Source organism: Colletotrichum chrysophilum (genome assembly GCF_026319265.1).
Source record: "Colletotrichum chrysophilum strain AFK26 chromosome Unknown scaffold_90, whole genome shotgun sequence".
Taxonomy (NCBI): Eukaryota; Fungi; Ascomycota; class Sordariomycetes; order Glomerellales; family Glomerellaceae; genus Colletotrichum; species Colletotrichum chrysophilum.
The window spans coordinates 92659-108727 of record NW_026517377.1 but is presented as its reverse complement, the minus strand read 5'-3'; the positions used below and the strand labels follow the sequence as shown (position 1 = coordinate 108727).

At 52.7% G+C, this 16069-nt stretch overlaps 2 protein-coding genes across 2 annotated transcripts; one reads left to right on the top strand and one right to left on the bottom strand.

Annotated features, from left to right (window-relative positions):
* Positions 1 to 7602: 7602 nt before the first annotated feature.
* COL26b_009401 (uncharacterized protein) lies at positions 7603 to 9288 on the bottom strand (the record flags this gene model as incomplete). The annotated part of the gene is made up of 1 exon (XM_053182132.1): positions 7603 to 9288. One exon carries the CDS (start codon positions 9286 to 9288, stop codon positions 7603 to 7605), a length of 1686 nt encoding a protein of 561 aa, XP_053033923.1.
* A 5793-nt stretch (positions 9289 to 15081) lies between these two features.
* COL26b_009400 (uncharacterized protein) lies at positions 15082 to 15867 on the top strand (the record flags this gene model as incomplete). The annotated part of the gene is made up of 1 exon (XM_053182131.1): positions 15082 to 15867. One exon carries the CDS (start codon positions 15082 to 15084, stop codon positions 15865 to 15867), a length of 786 nt encoding a protein of 261 aa, XP_053033922.1.
* Between the last annotated feature and the right edge of the window lie 202 nt (positions 15868 to 16069).

Sequence of the window (16069 nt, the reverse complement as noted above, 5' to 3'; positions counted from 1 at the left end):
CACCCAACGCAGCATCTTCTTTGCCTTATCAAAGTGGGTTGCATTGCCTGTGAAGGCGCCGTAGATGATGTGCAGAAGCCAGGCTTGCATGACCCACGTCCTTCGGATTTCTCTCCAATCTGTCTCCACCTGCAACACAAATTAATATTGGATCGTGAATGTCGAGTGGTTGGCTTACTAGTCGCCAAAGTTCTTCTTGGCCATCTTGCCACAAGGTTTGACTTTGCCGTAGCACAAGATCTGCATCTTCTTCAGAGGAATGCCTTGGCCTTGAATACAGAATACCAATGGCGACGAGAATCTGTTTTGACAATTTAGGCATGTCTCTCCTTACACTCTGGCGATGAAGCAGCGGAAATGACGGGTGAAAGCATTCAAAATAAGCCGCGATGAAACTCTCTGAGTGGTTGATCATAAATCTGTATTGCGATTCTCAGTCAGTCCAGATTTCCTGCTGAGAGAAATGAGCGTGTTCAGACTCACTCTGATGATAGTAGGTCCCGAGACACGGTCCCTCCGCCTGTTTCTGGCGAGCTATCATGATACGTCTCATCATTCATAGCAACAGTTGTGTCCACAGAAGCATTCGCTTCAGGCGAATCGTCCGCGTCTTGACCATTTGACGATAGTGCGGTCTCATCGATGACTGACTCCGTCTGCTCTGGTTCACCCTCTGCACCAGGTACCGTCAGGACACGTCCGAAGGCGCCGCGACATCTCTCAGAGTGACGTTTACAGACGTCTTTCCTAGTGAATCGTGCGCGACATGTATAGCACTTAAATGGTCTGCGGCTGTCGCTTCCGTGCCCTGCCGGTATTCAGTATCATCATGCAAGAAAAGGAGGTTACGAGTGGGACTCACTTGAGCGCTTGTGCCGTTCGAGGTTTTCCTACGCAATCTATCAGTATGAGTCTTCATTGGACAAATGGTAACTAACATTTCGGGTAAAAGTTTGGGAGCATTCTGTGCAGGTGAACGGCCTAGAGAGCTCCATTTTGGGTGTGGATTTGGCGACGTGATGCAGAAGTAGACATTGATGGGGATCAGAGAAAGCGAGTCAAAGATGCATAAAGTCTGTGCGGCATGAGCGTTGAATGACCAGTTATGTTATTATAAGGAGAGTGACCCCGATTATTGCATATACATGCTTCTGCTTGCACATCTCTTGAAGCCAGCTGAGCTGAAGGACAATATATCTCACTTATCGAATGTGTAAATTGAGGGAATCATACTTGCATAATTAGAAGGATATGGAACTAAGATAATACGCTGAACTGTTAACCCTATCATCTCGCGATGAGGGCAGATCTCAGTGCGAAACCGGGGGAGTTGTGAGTACAAAGCGACCGTCAACGAGGGATTCCGATGAGGCCTCGAAGAATAGAATTGAAACATGAAAGGTTTCGCCGGGATTTCACAGTTTCCACCGAGGGAGATGATTCTCAGAAGGCATCCCAAAAGACCACTTGTTCCCGCTACTCAGCCGTGATATTGTCAGGGAGCTTGCCCTCAGGGAAAGCCCTGATCATCACACCCACGGCAGGGTCATCGAACGCCGTTGTCTGTCCCATCACCTTACCATTGAATGTGCAGAAATCCATGATCCTACCAGCACTTCGAGCAACCCCTGCACTATGTAGAGGTCAGCTTTCTGCATTTGCTGATCCAGCGTGTGATGCATGAAATTCTTACCAAGACGGAGCGTTTATAGACAGCTCATCAACTTTCCTCCATCCGAGGATGAAGTCTGGCCCCGACTGGCAGTAGCTCGTGACCTGTTGTGTGTAGCAAGGCTTATTCCCGATTCGGGCTAAATGCTCAATGCAAAATACGACGTTGGAAACCTATGTTTTGATTCAAATCAGACCCCCGCTTCGTTATTGATGGGCCGTGGAGTTTCTTACCACCGACAGCTGTCTCGGATATGTGTTGCATTGGACGCCTTCGAGGCCAATCCCGACAGTTGAGGCCTCGTCGGTCTTCAAGCCCTTCTCGCCAGGCTTAATGCTCTTGACAACTTTGCGAACCTTAAGCAGACTTCTCCTGAAAACATTCATAGTGGGAGAATTCTTGCGTTGCAAGTCTGGCTGCTCGATGCCCTTTCCGCGACTCATTGGGGTCCGAATAGCGGCAGCGATAGCCTCGTCAGACGACAAGTGGGTTCCATTGGGATTCGTGCTGATGCCGTCGATCCATGACTCGAATGAAAGCAGATCTTGTGAGGGCGTTGATGATGGGCTTGTTAGGAGAGCATTCGTTTTGCTTATATCTACCGTCGGGGCGGCGGTGGCAATTGGGACGACTGCCAAAACGGCGAGGGCCAAAAATAGTGATTGAAACATTACAGTCGGTCTGGAGTTCAAAGTAAATAGCGATAGGACTGGCTTGATAAACGAGAGTGATGATGATGTGTAGGACTTCCGATTACATATGGCTGCACGTCCACGACTATTATATAAACACTTTCAGTAAAACAAGACTCAAAACCAACTTCAGCAGTATGCGCTTTTGCCTGCATTCAGCCCTTGCTTTTTCTCCCTTACCACAGTTGCTCTTTCACATCTCCATCCGAGTCCTTCGCCATTGATTTGAGCGAAAGAAAAAGTGTTCCATTGGCGACGGATGCAGCAGACTCGCCAAAGTTGGCGTTGCTGAAAACACGCCATGCGTACAAAGACTTCTCAAATTGACTACCCATAAATGGCCCTGATCGTATGACCAATAGCTTTGGGCAAATGCTCCCTGATAGTGTCACACAACGCTCAAACATCCGCCTCCACGTGTGCGTTAAGCATTGTCTTCTAGTCTTTGGTAGTGGATAAAACGACGGATTTTTGACAAAGAAATTCTATCCCGACGAGGGGCCACGAGCATGAGACATTCTTTTCCGGACCTATTTGGCACAGACTCGCTCGCATAAGACTGGGAAATGAGTGATGGTAGGAGTTTGGAAGGTGACGAGTAGTACATGAAACCATGAAGTAAACATCGATGCCACATTCCACCTTCGCATGTCCTAAAGAACGCTAATTCCAGGGGAAATGGCAGAAAGGCCGATCTGCACAAGCCTTCCTGAATCTTTCGATTTAATCAGCTCATCAATAGCCCAATAGCCTCTCCTCCGCACTCAAATTCACGGCCCAATCACTCATCTTCCTACTACCTCAACTTCTGACATATATGGTCTATTAATGCCAAAGAAGGGACAGCGGTGTATCTTGTGATAAATGGGAAAATTGAAGTCAAGAAATAGTGTGCAACATTTAAGAAAATTTTCAAAGCAAGCACGTCTTGCGAAAGTGACACGGGTGGCTTTAGTAGCATCGCCAACTGACTATTAGCAGAAAAGTTGAGTCTGTGTCTTGATGTCTCGAAATTGAGAAGACTCCCCGAGGAACAGCTCCATCTTTCAGGATATGATTTTCCTCGTTTTGTGGCCTCTTGACGGCGGTATCTCTTCGGAAGTAGATGCCTTTTTAAATTACGGCATCTCGTTGAAGACTCTTCAATTTTCGGCATGGTTCTGTGCTTTCACACGACTCAAGTTTGAATTTACCATATTCCACACATTCCAAGTACGTCTTTTGTCTCTATCACTTGGGTGTTATTACTACGTTGTTACAAATTGACGATCCTCCGAAGCTGACATACAAGTGACTGCATACAACATCCACCAATATACTTGCCCCTAAGTACCTAGATATTGAAGCAATTGGAAGGAAGCATGGTCAATCTCTGCCCAAGCTATCCCACAACTTGGGATGGGTCCATACTTATGCTCAATCAGATTTCGAAAGCGGCTCCTCATTCCACGCATCAGGAATGCCGAGGACTGGTTCAAAAGCAGCGTCTCTGGTAAATGCTCCAAATAAATAGAGTCAGACATGTCTTTGTCGATATCCGCAACGAAATGTGCGTAGGCATGGTGTATCATCAGCTCCCACAATTTACAACGGAGCTCATCCTAATTCTCGCTTAAGCAGTAGACGGCCATGGGCTCAACAGTCTTTGCCGCATGATCGGCTCGGTCTCACCCCGCTCTATTGATTCCACGTTATTCGACGCAAGAGATGTTGAATACGTCGTGAGGGGACAAGTTCTGGATCTAGCAACCTCGAGCTACAGCCTAGCTTTGACCTGGGTAGGTGGTCTTCCGTCAACAAAGTGCCGGGGCCATATTACCTGTCAGTACGAGGAAGGCGGTGACCGTGGTCAGCGATAGTTTTGTTCGAAACGCAGGTAAAGCAACGATGTCTTCTTTTTGAAGAGTTCTTGCGGTTAGTTGCAAACGTCGTGACGTTTCGACAGGTTGACCTAATCGCTTTGGTCCTGGATTCGCAGCCCACGCCTCGATGTCTAGGAAGTATATATTGCTACAAGTAGCATAGGACGGCCAGAACACTAAAAATGATCGTTCAAATGGGTTATGTTGTTATTTGATTCTGGGCCTTCTGGGTTGATGTTGGGTGACAGGTGAACCAATCGCCTGCTCGGCCGCTTCCCAACAAGGGTGCATCACCGTCTCGAATCATCAACTCACACCCTGTCAATTCTCTTCTCTTCTATCACTCATTTATGCGACGCTATTACTCTGAATCAACTCTCGAGTCGCTTTTCAACAAGACAGCGTCTGAAGAGACAATGTCTCCGATCCCAGAAGTTGCCCTTCATTGTGGATCCAGGAAGAGATGCGTGATGTGATGGACAGGAGGCCAATCCACGACCAAATTTGCTGTTGTGCACCTCGAAACCGCGTTTCAGAGAGTGAAATAATCAGTCGAACAGCTTCGTTGCAGGGATCGTTCAAACCTCAATCCATCGACTCAGGGGGCGGACCATCCCCGTGATCACCCTTGATTGAGACGATGGCGTCGCCTATAAAGGCTGCGATGTCACACGAACTCTTGTACTAACAGAAAGCAAGCCAAATAAGTATGGGTGTTCGTCACTTGTACTGCGAGTTGGCATGACGGCATCCGCATGTCGAACCACCATCACTGAGCACGTCCCGCTTCCTTCGGAGGCGGGCTCCATCGCCGACGACCTGTCTCGCTACCCCGCCCAACCACCCCTGTCCAACGTGGTCCTATAGATATTCTATTCCAAATACTAGGCCGAAAGGAGAGACTATAATTTCCGGCTTTAGTCATTGTTGTGTCAAACATGGGTTGGTTGTCGTGAGCGACTTGGTCCCGGGCAGAGCTGGACCGGCGCGCTATCTTCCCCCATTCGATACGGATGCCTTGCGTGTTTCATTGCTTGCGGTCCTCAGAAGGAATTAAATGCCATTTCCCCCCCTTTAAGAACAGGTTTGAGTCGCTGGGAGAAAGGCCTCGTCGCGGTTTTAGAAGCGGGGCAACGTCATCTCAACGCTGAATGAACTACCAAGTACTGGTGCATCAACATATCAACTATTCCATCATCACAGAACGAGCCCAACCTACCTTCTTTCAGCCGCAATAACGCTGTATAAAGCTCTTCATAAGGGTTTCTCTAGTCCAATTCAATATTACGCGAATAGCGACACTTCAACCTGGGCAGCCGCAACCTCTCAACTCGGCCAGCAACCTCAGCTGAAACATACAGCCCGTTTCACAACAGACTTTCAACTCACCCACTCAATCATACGAGTTGATATGTATCCGAGAACTTAAGGGTTTAGGGATTTAAAGTCGCTCTCAACTCTGATTTCAATAAGACTCGCCACTCAGACAACTTGCATGTCTCCCCGGCGCTCAGGCGCCAAGGCCACGCGAGGACTCTGGTCCGATTCGTGTGTTTGCGTCTTTGATATGATACGGAACGAAGACTGCTTGCATCTTGTATCCGAACCCACCTTACTTTAATACTCTTATCTAACGAAAGGACCAGCCAAACTCACAGGGGCCGGTCCTCGTCGATGAACCGCGATTAACACCTAGCCCAGTCCATCCAGCACAACGTCACGAAGAATGTAGAAAACGCACATCTAGGACCCGAATACAGTACTTAAGGTCGTTCGATTCAAGACCAGAAAACAGGGGGTGAAGAGGTGGCCGTGGATGCCGAAGGTCCAAATGCCAGCTCAACACAAAGATTCATGTTGTCCAATGCTGGGGGAATCTCTGGGTGCGATTTTCCTCGTTGTCGCTTCTTTTCCGCTCCCTTTCCCACAATTCTTCTCCCCCGTTTGCTTTCACAATATTCCGAGTGTCGTCGCGACTTCCGCCCTCTTTCACAGGCTTGTTTTTGCAGCAACAGTGACGGTGTTCAATATCCCATCATGCAAAGTTGGCTCCTGCACGTCGGCCCCACAGTAGTCTGCGCCGCCGACCTCAATTGCTCCAAACGTCACGACGGGCGTCTGCGACCACATAGTACTTCAAACAAACATGGAACCTAAGGCTTGATGTCATATTCGCCAACATAGAAATCGCGATGAAGGAGGCAGGCACATCGACGTCGGTGGAAGGAACAAGGTGTCATGTGCCATGGCGAAGCCTGTTACCAGGGTCTCTGCCTTGCACAAGGACAGAAAAGAGTTGTCCCAAGCAGACGACGTCAAAACTAATGTGTGCAGGCAATTAGGGTGCCAAGAAAATGGTCGCAATGACATCAGAAAACACGGAAAAAATTGCAAGGGTTCAGTTTGTCATTGCAAGCCTGCAGCAACCAAGTTGTTTTCCATGCACGCCCATGGGCCAGCAAAACCATGGCGAAAGAAGTGAGAAGCGAGAAGCGCGCATCTTCTACAGCATGTCGGCAGTTGGGGAATGGAGGGGAAAAGTTGAGAGTCAACTTCGCAAGTTGTCGGAACCCGCCGTGCGGCCATGCTAGCCCAACAGGTCAAGTTGGCCCGAGTGGTCGGTGGCTAGCCACTTCGTCATAATGCAGACGCACTCTGCAAGCAATCACCGAGATTGTGTCTGCAGACATCGTTGGCTTCTTTAACGCGCCAACGGGCCAACGGTGTGGACTTGCCAGCGAGTCCAGCGACAAACATGCAGCTTCATGACAAGCCCTCTCAGAACTGGGCGGCACAATTGCGGGGCAGGATGCTTTGAAATTCGTTTTGGACCGACCTTAAACGTTGACCAATTCGTCCCCTAAACTTGGAGCAAATTATGCGGTACCACCGACCATTGATTACACCAAGGCGTTCACGGCTACTTGATCGACTAACCAGAGTATATACGTTGGAGTGGAATGAAGGAGCACACTGGTCTCGGAAATCAAGATCGGGCTTGATGGTCGACGGTCTAAAACGGGGTTTGTGCATACGGTCTGGTGAGAGAGAATTTCGCGACATAGAGGGCAGTTAGAAAGAGCAGTCTCTGACAGTCGAGAGGCTGCCAAAGAGATATGAAAGAGGCAAAGGATATTTCGCGATTCGATGTCGTGTATGCTTCCCTCCATACCCGTTCCCGCTCGTGTACAAAACCAAATGATGCGACCACAAGACACGTGTCGTCTGGGTCTTATTTGTTGCCTACTCCGCCCAGAACCGAAGTGTCTACCCGATATATTCTATTCGCAAGTCGCTCGATTTTCGCAAAATTCCACCCGTCATCATTGATGGTGCGTCGTGCAAGTCCGAAACGTCTCGAGGCAGGCGATGCCTCTCAAGACGTCGCCGCAGCTTCCGTTCGGCAACGAGAGCACATGCACAAACCGCCAAGAGCTCCCTTTGCCCACGCGCGTCGTTCCTCAACAGGCAATCTGATGTCGGTGTAGTGATTCAGAACCTCGTCCCCGGCCTTGAGCCCCGGCTCGTCTCCCATGATCTTTTCTTCTCTTGCCCTCAGTATGATGCGCCCTGCCCAGTCCCATGTTACGTTCGGGTTGCAGTCGTGATTGGCTATGCACCAGAAAGGATGCACTGCAGCAACCTCTGGCCGGCCGGTGCGGGGGTTCTTGTGACTCGACGCCGTGCCGCGGAATTTGCTGTAGAGGGTATTGAAAACCCATAGATCGTATTCAGGCATCCCCGCAAAGATATCCACGTCCATATTTTCGAGGATGTGCAGAGGTTGCTTGACATTGTACTCGAACGAGAATCGAAGCGTCCAAGTCGGCGGCGGGATCGGTCTCGGCGATATATCGATGTTCTGGGAGTCCGAACGCACAAAGTCACCCCATATATACTTGACTTGTGGGAGATCAAGGGGGTGGACACCTTGGTGTTCCGCAAGAGCCAAGACACGGGCTAGAAGCAGAAAGTACAAAGCCTCGTCAGCCTCTGACGCATCGGGGTCCTTGTTGATATTATCCACGTCCTTCTCGCAGACTGCTGGATGGTAAAGTTCCTGGGCCTTGTCGTGGCAGTACTGAGAGCAGAATACTGTATCGTAGCATTCTTCGCATTTGATGGCGGGCGATTCGGCATCCAGTGGAGGCAGTTCAGCACCGCAGGCATCGCAGACCGGGTCCTTGTGGCGGTTATTTGCCGTCAAGAGAGAGTATTCTTCGAGGACTGGCTCTCCAGGCGCAATGTCTTCCTTGGCGAAGAGCCCGAGTTGTTCGCACGTTATTGTGCCTTGGCTGTTGTCGTCTTCCTCGAATAGAACAGGGAGATTGGAAACTCTGACCTCGCATTTGGGCGAGAATTCGGAGAGCTGGTTGTTGAGATACTGGAGGGTCTGAGGACCGTAACGATCAGGCTCGTGGTCGTTCCAGGGATAGACCTCTCGCCGAACCATGCCCCATTCCGGTAGCATGTTGGAGTTGATATCATCTTTTCGGAGCCTTTGGCGAGCAATCTTAACGACTTGCTCCATACTGGTGAGCAGCTCTTCATTATCAGGGGCCAGTTGCAGGCCCTTCTCGGCGAAGTCGTAGGCCGGCTTCAGACACGAGCACAACAATGAGCTGAGTGACAGTATCTGATAGCATCGGATAGAAGCCAGCTTGGCGACATGAGCAACCAGGCCGGCTTGGTCCTTAGCCTCGCCATCGATAAAATCGCTTCGGAGCTCTGACAAGCGGCCGTGGTCAAGAACTAACGGTAGTGGGTCGAGAGGGCGGGACTGCAACGCTTCCACGGCTTGCTCGTGGTATTCGAAACCCTCGGTGAGAACTTCGTCGGTCAAAAGCAGAGCTCGGTAGGCATCCCCAACAGCGAGGTCAGGGTAGCCCAGATCAGAGTGGACCTTGGCCCGCTCAAGGTAGAGGATCAAGTCGTAGGGGAGCTCTTTAAGGGCATTGGTGAGGTGTTCGCGACGCTCACGCAACGTTTCCAGTTCTAGGAAGCGACGACAGGAGTCGTCTTCCATGGGCGACTCGTTGCCGCCAATGCTGGATGTAGACATTGTGAAAAGTAGAGAGCGTGTACAATGCCTGTCGGTTAAGCCAAGCACGGTTCGGGTCTAGCAGTAAGCAGCCTAGGCCACAGAGATGCAGGAGCGACTCCCTGATAAAATGAAGAGGAAGGAAAATTCGGGCGAGAGATCGAGATTGCAATCGAAGAAATCGAAATAGCAAGCGACACTGACGTCAGTGAGGAGAACAGCGATCCTGGTCTTGCTGGACTCAAGGTCCAAGTCAGGCGGAAGCGCTGTGGTACCTAACTGGAACACCGTCTCGGCGGACGGGACGGTGAGAATTCGAACCCTAGAAAATGAAAACCGGCACACGGCCGATGGTGTCTCAAGGATTTGGTTTTTGGGTTTTTTTCGGCCAACGAACGGGGCGAGCCCACACTGGTCAGACCACTTCAAGGCAACCCTGCCGGACCGGGTCCGTTGGTGATTTTGAAAATAAAAGTGTGGTAAGATTGAACACGGAGGTATTGTCAAAGTAGAGGGAAGAGGAAGAAAAATACTAGGGGAAAAGGAAAGGCCTCGTCTAGAACGGTGCGATGTCCGTATTCGCCAGATGGACAGACAGGGTATGAAGTAGGTAAATTGAAGGAGCGTTCGTGGTTGGCGCGGTGTTGCGCCCTGGACTGAATTGGAGAGGGGGTTGCCTAGGGCCAGGCGTAAGGTCTTTTTTTAGTCGGACCTATTCCTTCGTTTTGACAGGCTTGGCAAGGAGATTAACTGATTGAAAATCGTGCTAGACGCACATTGAACCCTGTTCCGTTGGATGTGAGTAGCAGCTGCCGTAGAACGACGCCGTTTTGTGAGGGGTTAAAGGGGACTGACTGTCGCGAGACGTCGACCTTTGGGAAGAAATTTGCAACTCATCAATTGGATAGTGGCGCGGATTGGAGTCCGCTCCGGTGCGCGGTGACAAGTGGGGGGTCTGGACCCTTGAAAAATGGAACTTCAGGGTCCAAGGCGTGGAGGGGTAACTGTCCAGGACCAGGACCGGGACCAGGACCACCACGACGTGCCAGCCGGTCGATGGTCGATGGATGGAGGGATGGATCATGGCTGGCTGGATGGATGGTAGGGCAGGCCATGCAGCGTTCCAAGACGTTCCTGAGGCCCTGGGTACTTTGTACATCTGGTCCCCTCTCCTTTGTCTTTGTGTATGTTGAACAGTTTCTGCGCCCGATGCCCAAAACAAGACAGTTGGCGCAACCTTGGAATTAGGGGGGATGGCACCGTCCCGACGCTCTTGGTTTGGGACGATGCGCAACGTGAGGACGGCCCAGAGCCGGCGAGAGACACAGAGACCTGGAGACTTCCCCAAGTACCACATACCGCATAGTGCTGCGTACCCTCCTCCAACGTCTCCCCCAAGCTCACGTACCATGCGTCTCCCCGTGCATGCTCCTCCATGCTTCCTCCATGGGCCCCCTCCCGGCGCAAATTGGGTTGGAAGCTCTCCAAGGAACATGATGATCCGTGACGTCATGAGTTCACTCAGAACCCTTCGTCCCGTCACGTCCGTTTTGCGCTGGGTCCTTTTTTATGGGCTCGTTTGGTTTTCGCATGAACCCTTCGTCGTGTACTCTATCGTGTGCCATTTCACATGCCACTCCCGTCACGGGTTGAGACAAGCTTCCAGCAGCGACGGATTAGACGCGTTTGATGGGGCAATTGACGCCCTGTTACCTGGAAACGGTTTCCTGGGGGCGTATTGCCGCCGTCTGCCGCTCCCCGTCGTTTCTGCTAAATAAATGTTTCTCCTGATCAGTGCCTGATCACCGTTGATCACCGTCTGCTGCATGGCCGTGTTGGGGGTTGGCTCCACGGAATATGAAGAATGAGGCTTACGTACAAGGGCCCTAGCCAGCCCCAGCCGCTGCTGAAGCATCCAGTTGCCAACACTAAACTTCAGGGTCCAAAGCTCGGAGCTCATGGTTGGCGGTTTTGGCAAAAGCTTCCCCTGTCCCGTTTGTCACCCAACCCAACTTTGACGGTGACATTGGCCGGGAACATTGCAAAACATGGAAGGCACTGCGGCTTCATTTGCCTTGCCTCGTTTTGCAACATCCTGGACTCTCGCGCCTTGTCTCGCAGTGTGGGTTGGACGTTGGATTTGCAGCACACCGCCCTGGGTGATGTTCATGTTCTGCAATGTCCTGTAATGTCCTGCAGTGCCGACGCCTCTGACACATCCATCGTCGATGCAGCATCTGCTCTTTTGGTCTTTTTAGGTCGACAACGCGCAATCATCGTGATGTCTGTTGCTATGCGGACCGTTTGTGGACGATGGTATGTCCGTTTCAAAGTTGTTCGTCTCAGCTCAGAGCGCGCGGCGGCGACCCGCCAGCACCCCTCCCTCTCCCCCTCTAACTCAAGGCAATGACGCCAGTGTCTCCGCAGCGCCAGGCCAGGGCTTGGTGAACCCCCGCCCGCCCGGCGGTTCGTGATGGTTCCCCTGATCAGTGAATCGAGGAATCCCGAGTCAGTCCGGCGAGAGCTACGTCATTGTCGTGATGCCTCGATGTAGGACGCAACACTAAAATACTCCGATGGGATATTCCGACCAACCTCAGCTTGCGATACCAAACTCCAGCTCCGAGTCAATCGAGCCTCTTGCACTGCTTCATCGAGTCATGTCTGTAGGTATCCATCAAACTCGCCGGAAAACATGACGCATTGCTCCCCTATTTTTGATGCTCTCCGGAAGTCTGAATCTCAAACCCCGGAGATTGGAGATGAAGCTGACGGTACCATTGCGTTGCGGGCGCGGGAAAGGCTGAACGGGAGAAATGACGAGGCGCTGGGGGTGGCAGCTTCGTGTTGGAATGTTATGCATGGGTTGGGCGGTGGTGCTGTGGTGGTGGTGACTGGAGGGGCGCATGGTGGATACACGAGAGAGTATTTCGTCAATTTGACATAATACTTGTTTTGCCGGCTGCGAATAAGGCACTGAACCCTTGGCCGCGCCCCCATGGATGGCTTTGTGTAACGCTGTGACCGGATCGCATCTGGGTCGCGAGGGCGGAATCTCTTCGATCTATAGTCATCGACGGTTGTGAAGGGTAAACGGACATAGAGACCCAAAATCACGCGACTTGGCACTCCGGATTGACGTCGTTGCAGGTCGCTTGTCGCCTCTGCGGATTCGACAGCCTGTAACGGTTACCGGGCCTGTGAATAGCATTAACGTCTTGGTGTTGGTCCGTTTCGCGGCTCCAGACGCGCCGGCTCTCATGCCATCCCGTCGGTTGGTTCTAGACTCTTTACCCCAGAGATGGTCGTACACGAACAGACGGGCCACAACAACGTGGGAAATCGCTTGGGTGGTTCTGAGGTGCATCGCAGCGTCGATCCAGCGGAAGCACTGCATACCTTAGGAGGTAATTGATGATCGAGCACGCAACAGTGGCGGAGGGCTTGAAATGCCCTATGGCTTTGGACGGGCGGCGGTAGCTCCGATAGGCTTGTTAATTGGCCAACAAAAGACGGGCCATGGCTCCTAGATCATCTGAGCCGTCGTCCGGCCGCTTGCAGTCGGTCAGATAGTGATGAGGCCTGACATTGGACGTAAGGGAGGTTCATGTGTAAGTAACAATTATCGTACCAGCAAGGCAGGCAACAATTGCATACCTTATGGGCCGACGCCTGCCTTCGTCCTTGATCGCAACTCACCCCATTCCTTCTGAAAATGCTCGAGGCACAGGCAGCTCTTGGAAGGTGCGAAGAATGAAGCCGGGAAAGCACGCGGGGCATTTGCTCCTACCTACCTTAGGCAGTGCAGATGGCGCACCGATGAATCAGGAAACAAGCCATCCCGCATGCCAGCCGGTCCGTGGCGTGACTAAGGCAGCTAAGCCTTCAATAGGCAAGGCAGGTACAGACATCCTACCTCACACTAGGTAGGCCGTCCGAATACTTTTCCTAATTCATGTCCGGTCAACGCGTTTCCGGGCCCGGTCTCTGCGAGTGCTATCTTTCGGCAGTCGTTACCCTTTGTTGGTGGTTGAGGCAAGAGGGGGGCACCCGAGCGATGACAATATCACTGCTTCCTTCCTCGACAGGACCCAGCTCTTTCTTGCCTCGTCTCCGCAGCCACGCTTGCTCTTGCCTTTTCAACAGAGGCACTTGTGGCTTTACCGGGTCTTTAGTAATGGTAAGCCTGGCGGTCCTGAAAGGCCCGGACCTTCGCCGAGAGCACCTCATCAAGCGGAACATCCAAGGCAACTCTCTTGATCCTCTGTCGCCCTGCAATCTGATCCTCGCGCTTCGGAATTCCCACGCGTGCGGTACCCAGGCGACGCCGCCGGATCTGCCTCTAGACTCTAAACGGGGCCGCTGTCACTGCTTGCTCTAGCGGCGCTGCTTCCCGGCGGCCGGCTGTCCTAGCCCAAGGGCCCAAGTCCCGTCCATCATCGAGCGCCTCCATCCCAGCAACACCAGTCATCCCACTGCAATCGTCCCACCCCATTCGCCCACCACCAGCCGTCCCAAGGCCTCTGCATCCGCCAGCCACCCGGCGTCCCGACCTCATCTTGACGGACGGACTCTAACTCCGACCCAGCAGCTCTTTGGGACTGGTTGCGCGGTTGCCGGCGGAACCAAGCCTGGCGAAAGATTATCCGGTCCCTGAGTCGCCAGTACCTAGCCGTCTGCGAATTACAGAGGCACGTCGTCTACCGTACATGGGGGATCTGACTCTTATCAGCACCTCACTTCACAAAGAGATGGATGGGGCGAATAGATACATGAGGTGAGCTGTCATGATGACTGACGGCAACTCGTCCCTTCACCCGGGGAGCCCTGGATGGCTTGCTTGAAATACCTGCCTCCAGCTTGTAGCAAGATAGTCTCTTCGTTCTCGCACATAATACCGCATTATCATCGCCCGCTGAGTCCACCTCGTTGTCCACTGCATATCGTAACCGGCGGTCCACCATTGGCAACCTGGAATATCGCAACCCCACCATCTCGCATCACTGGCCGTCAATTGCAGCGTCACTTTCTTGTCTCCCGCCGTGATCGATGGTGAAACCGTACAAATTTACCTGCAGCTCGCACACTTCCGCCCGCGCCCCGGCATTGCTGTTGCACATCCAACCACCACTAAACGGCTCACACTGACCACCGACAAACAAAACGGCTGGATTTGAGCGACAAAACACGCCGAGATCCAACCAAAGCACCAACAGTCAAGCCACAGCCTGAGCTGCCCTGCCGCGCCTGCACCCTCGTCTGTGCTGTGCTTTACAATTTCATTTCGCAACTGCCTGCCTGCATTCTGGACATCCTGCCCCGAAAAAGACAAAACATTCTAGCCCCGCTATCGTTTTTTTTGTCTTTATTTTCTGCCCTCTCCAAAGGTCAGTGTGTGTCACCGTGTGTGTTGTTCCAGGCATCTGGAAACATCCATGACCCATCCGTCGCCCGCTAGATTCTTAGACCGACCCTGCCACTCCTCGGGCCTTATTACCTGTCTCCCGTGTGTCGTCGTTCCGACTCGAGCCTTTTTCGTCTGAACCTCCAGATAAACCAAAGGCGCACCACCACCACCAACACCACCCGTCCACGCCTGCCGAATCAACGGCATCCTGCAGATACCTTACTGCACACTCCGAGCCACACAGCTTCGCCAAATTTCAGGCCAACCCACCAGCAAACATTTTTCTCAGATTCTGCACCCTAAGCAGCCTGCTCGCTTCCGCCTACCTCCCCTCTTCCATTCTTCACAACCTCGCTTCCGACAACACCTCCGCCCCCGCCTTTCACCTGCCAAAAAATTACCCCACCATGAGCAACAAACAGCCAAACCTCTACGCCTACCCATCGGTCAGCGAGCTCGCGCCCGCTCTGCGAGCCTACGTCATCCAAGCACAGAATGCCGGCCTGAGTCGTCACGGTGCCTTCAAGGTTGCCGTCTCTGGCGGTTCCCTCCCCAAGACGCTGGCGCAAGCCCTGCTCACCCCGTCCTCCGGCCCCGAAGACACCGTCCACTTTGGTAAGTGGGAGATCTTCTTCGCCGACGAGCGCGCCGTGCCCCTCGACCACGAAGACTCCAACTACGCCCTCCTGAAGAAGGAGCTGCTCGAGAAGATCCCCGAGGAGCTCGGCGCCCCGACCGTCCACCCCATCGACACCACCTACCTCAACGACACCCAGGAGCTGGCCGACCAGTACGAAAAGACCCTCGTCACCAGCTTCGCCAGCCGCGACAGCGTGCGCCTGCCCATCTTCGACCTCCTGCTGCTCGGCTCCGGCCCCGACGGCCACACCTGCAGCCTGTTCCCCGGCCACGAGCTCCTGCGCGAGACCACCGCCTGGGTCGCTCCCATCGAGGACTCCCCCAAGCCCCCGCCGAAGCGCATCACCCTCACCCTCCCCGTCGTCAACCACGGCGTCAAGATCGCCTTCGTCGCCACCGGCGGCGGCAAGAAGGACATCATGAAGAGGATCTTTGAGCACGGCGACGGCCTCCCCTGCGCCCTGGTCAACGAGGGCGCCGGCGACCGCGTCAGCTGGTTCGTCGATAACCCGGCCGTCGAGGGCGTCAGCTTCCCCCGCCGCTCCTTCTTGTAAACGGGTCGAAAGCGGGAAGTCGCGGGAGGTTAGAAGAGGGAAAACCTGGAGATACGTGGGAGGAATCTTGCGCGTATTTAAAAACCACATTGCTCATTTCAGATAGACAAGGGACCCAGACGAAACGGCATATCTCTAGAAGGGATGCGATTGCGAAGGACCAAAAAAGCAAAAGAAGGCAAACCCAAACAACAGTCTGTGT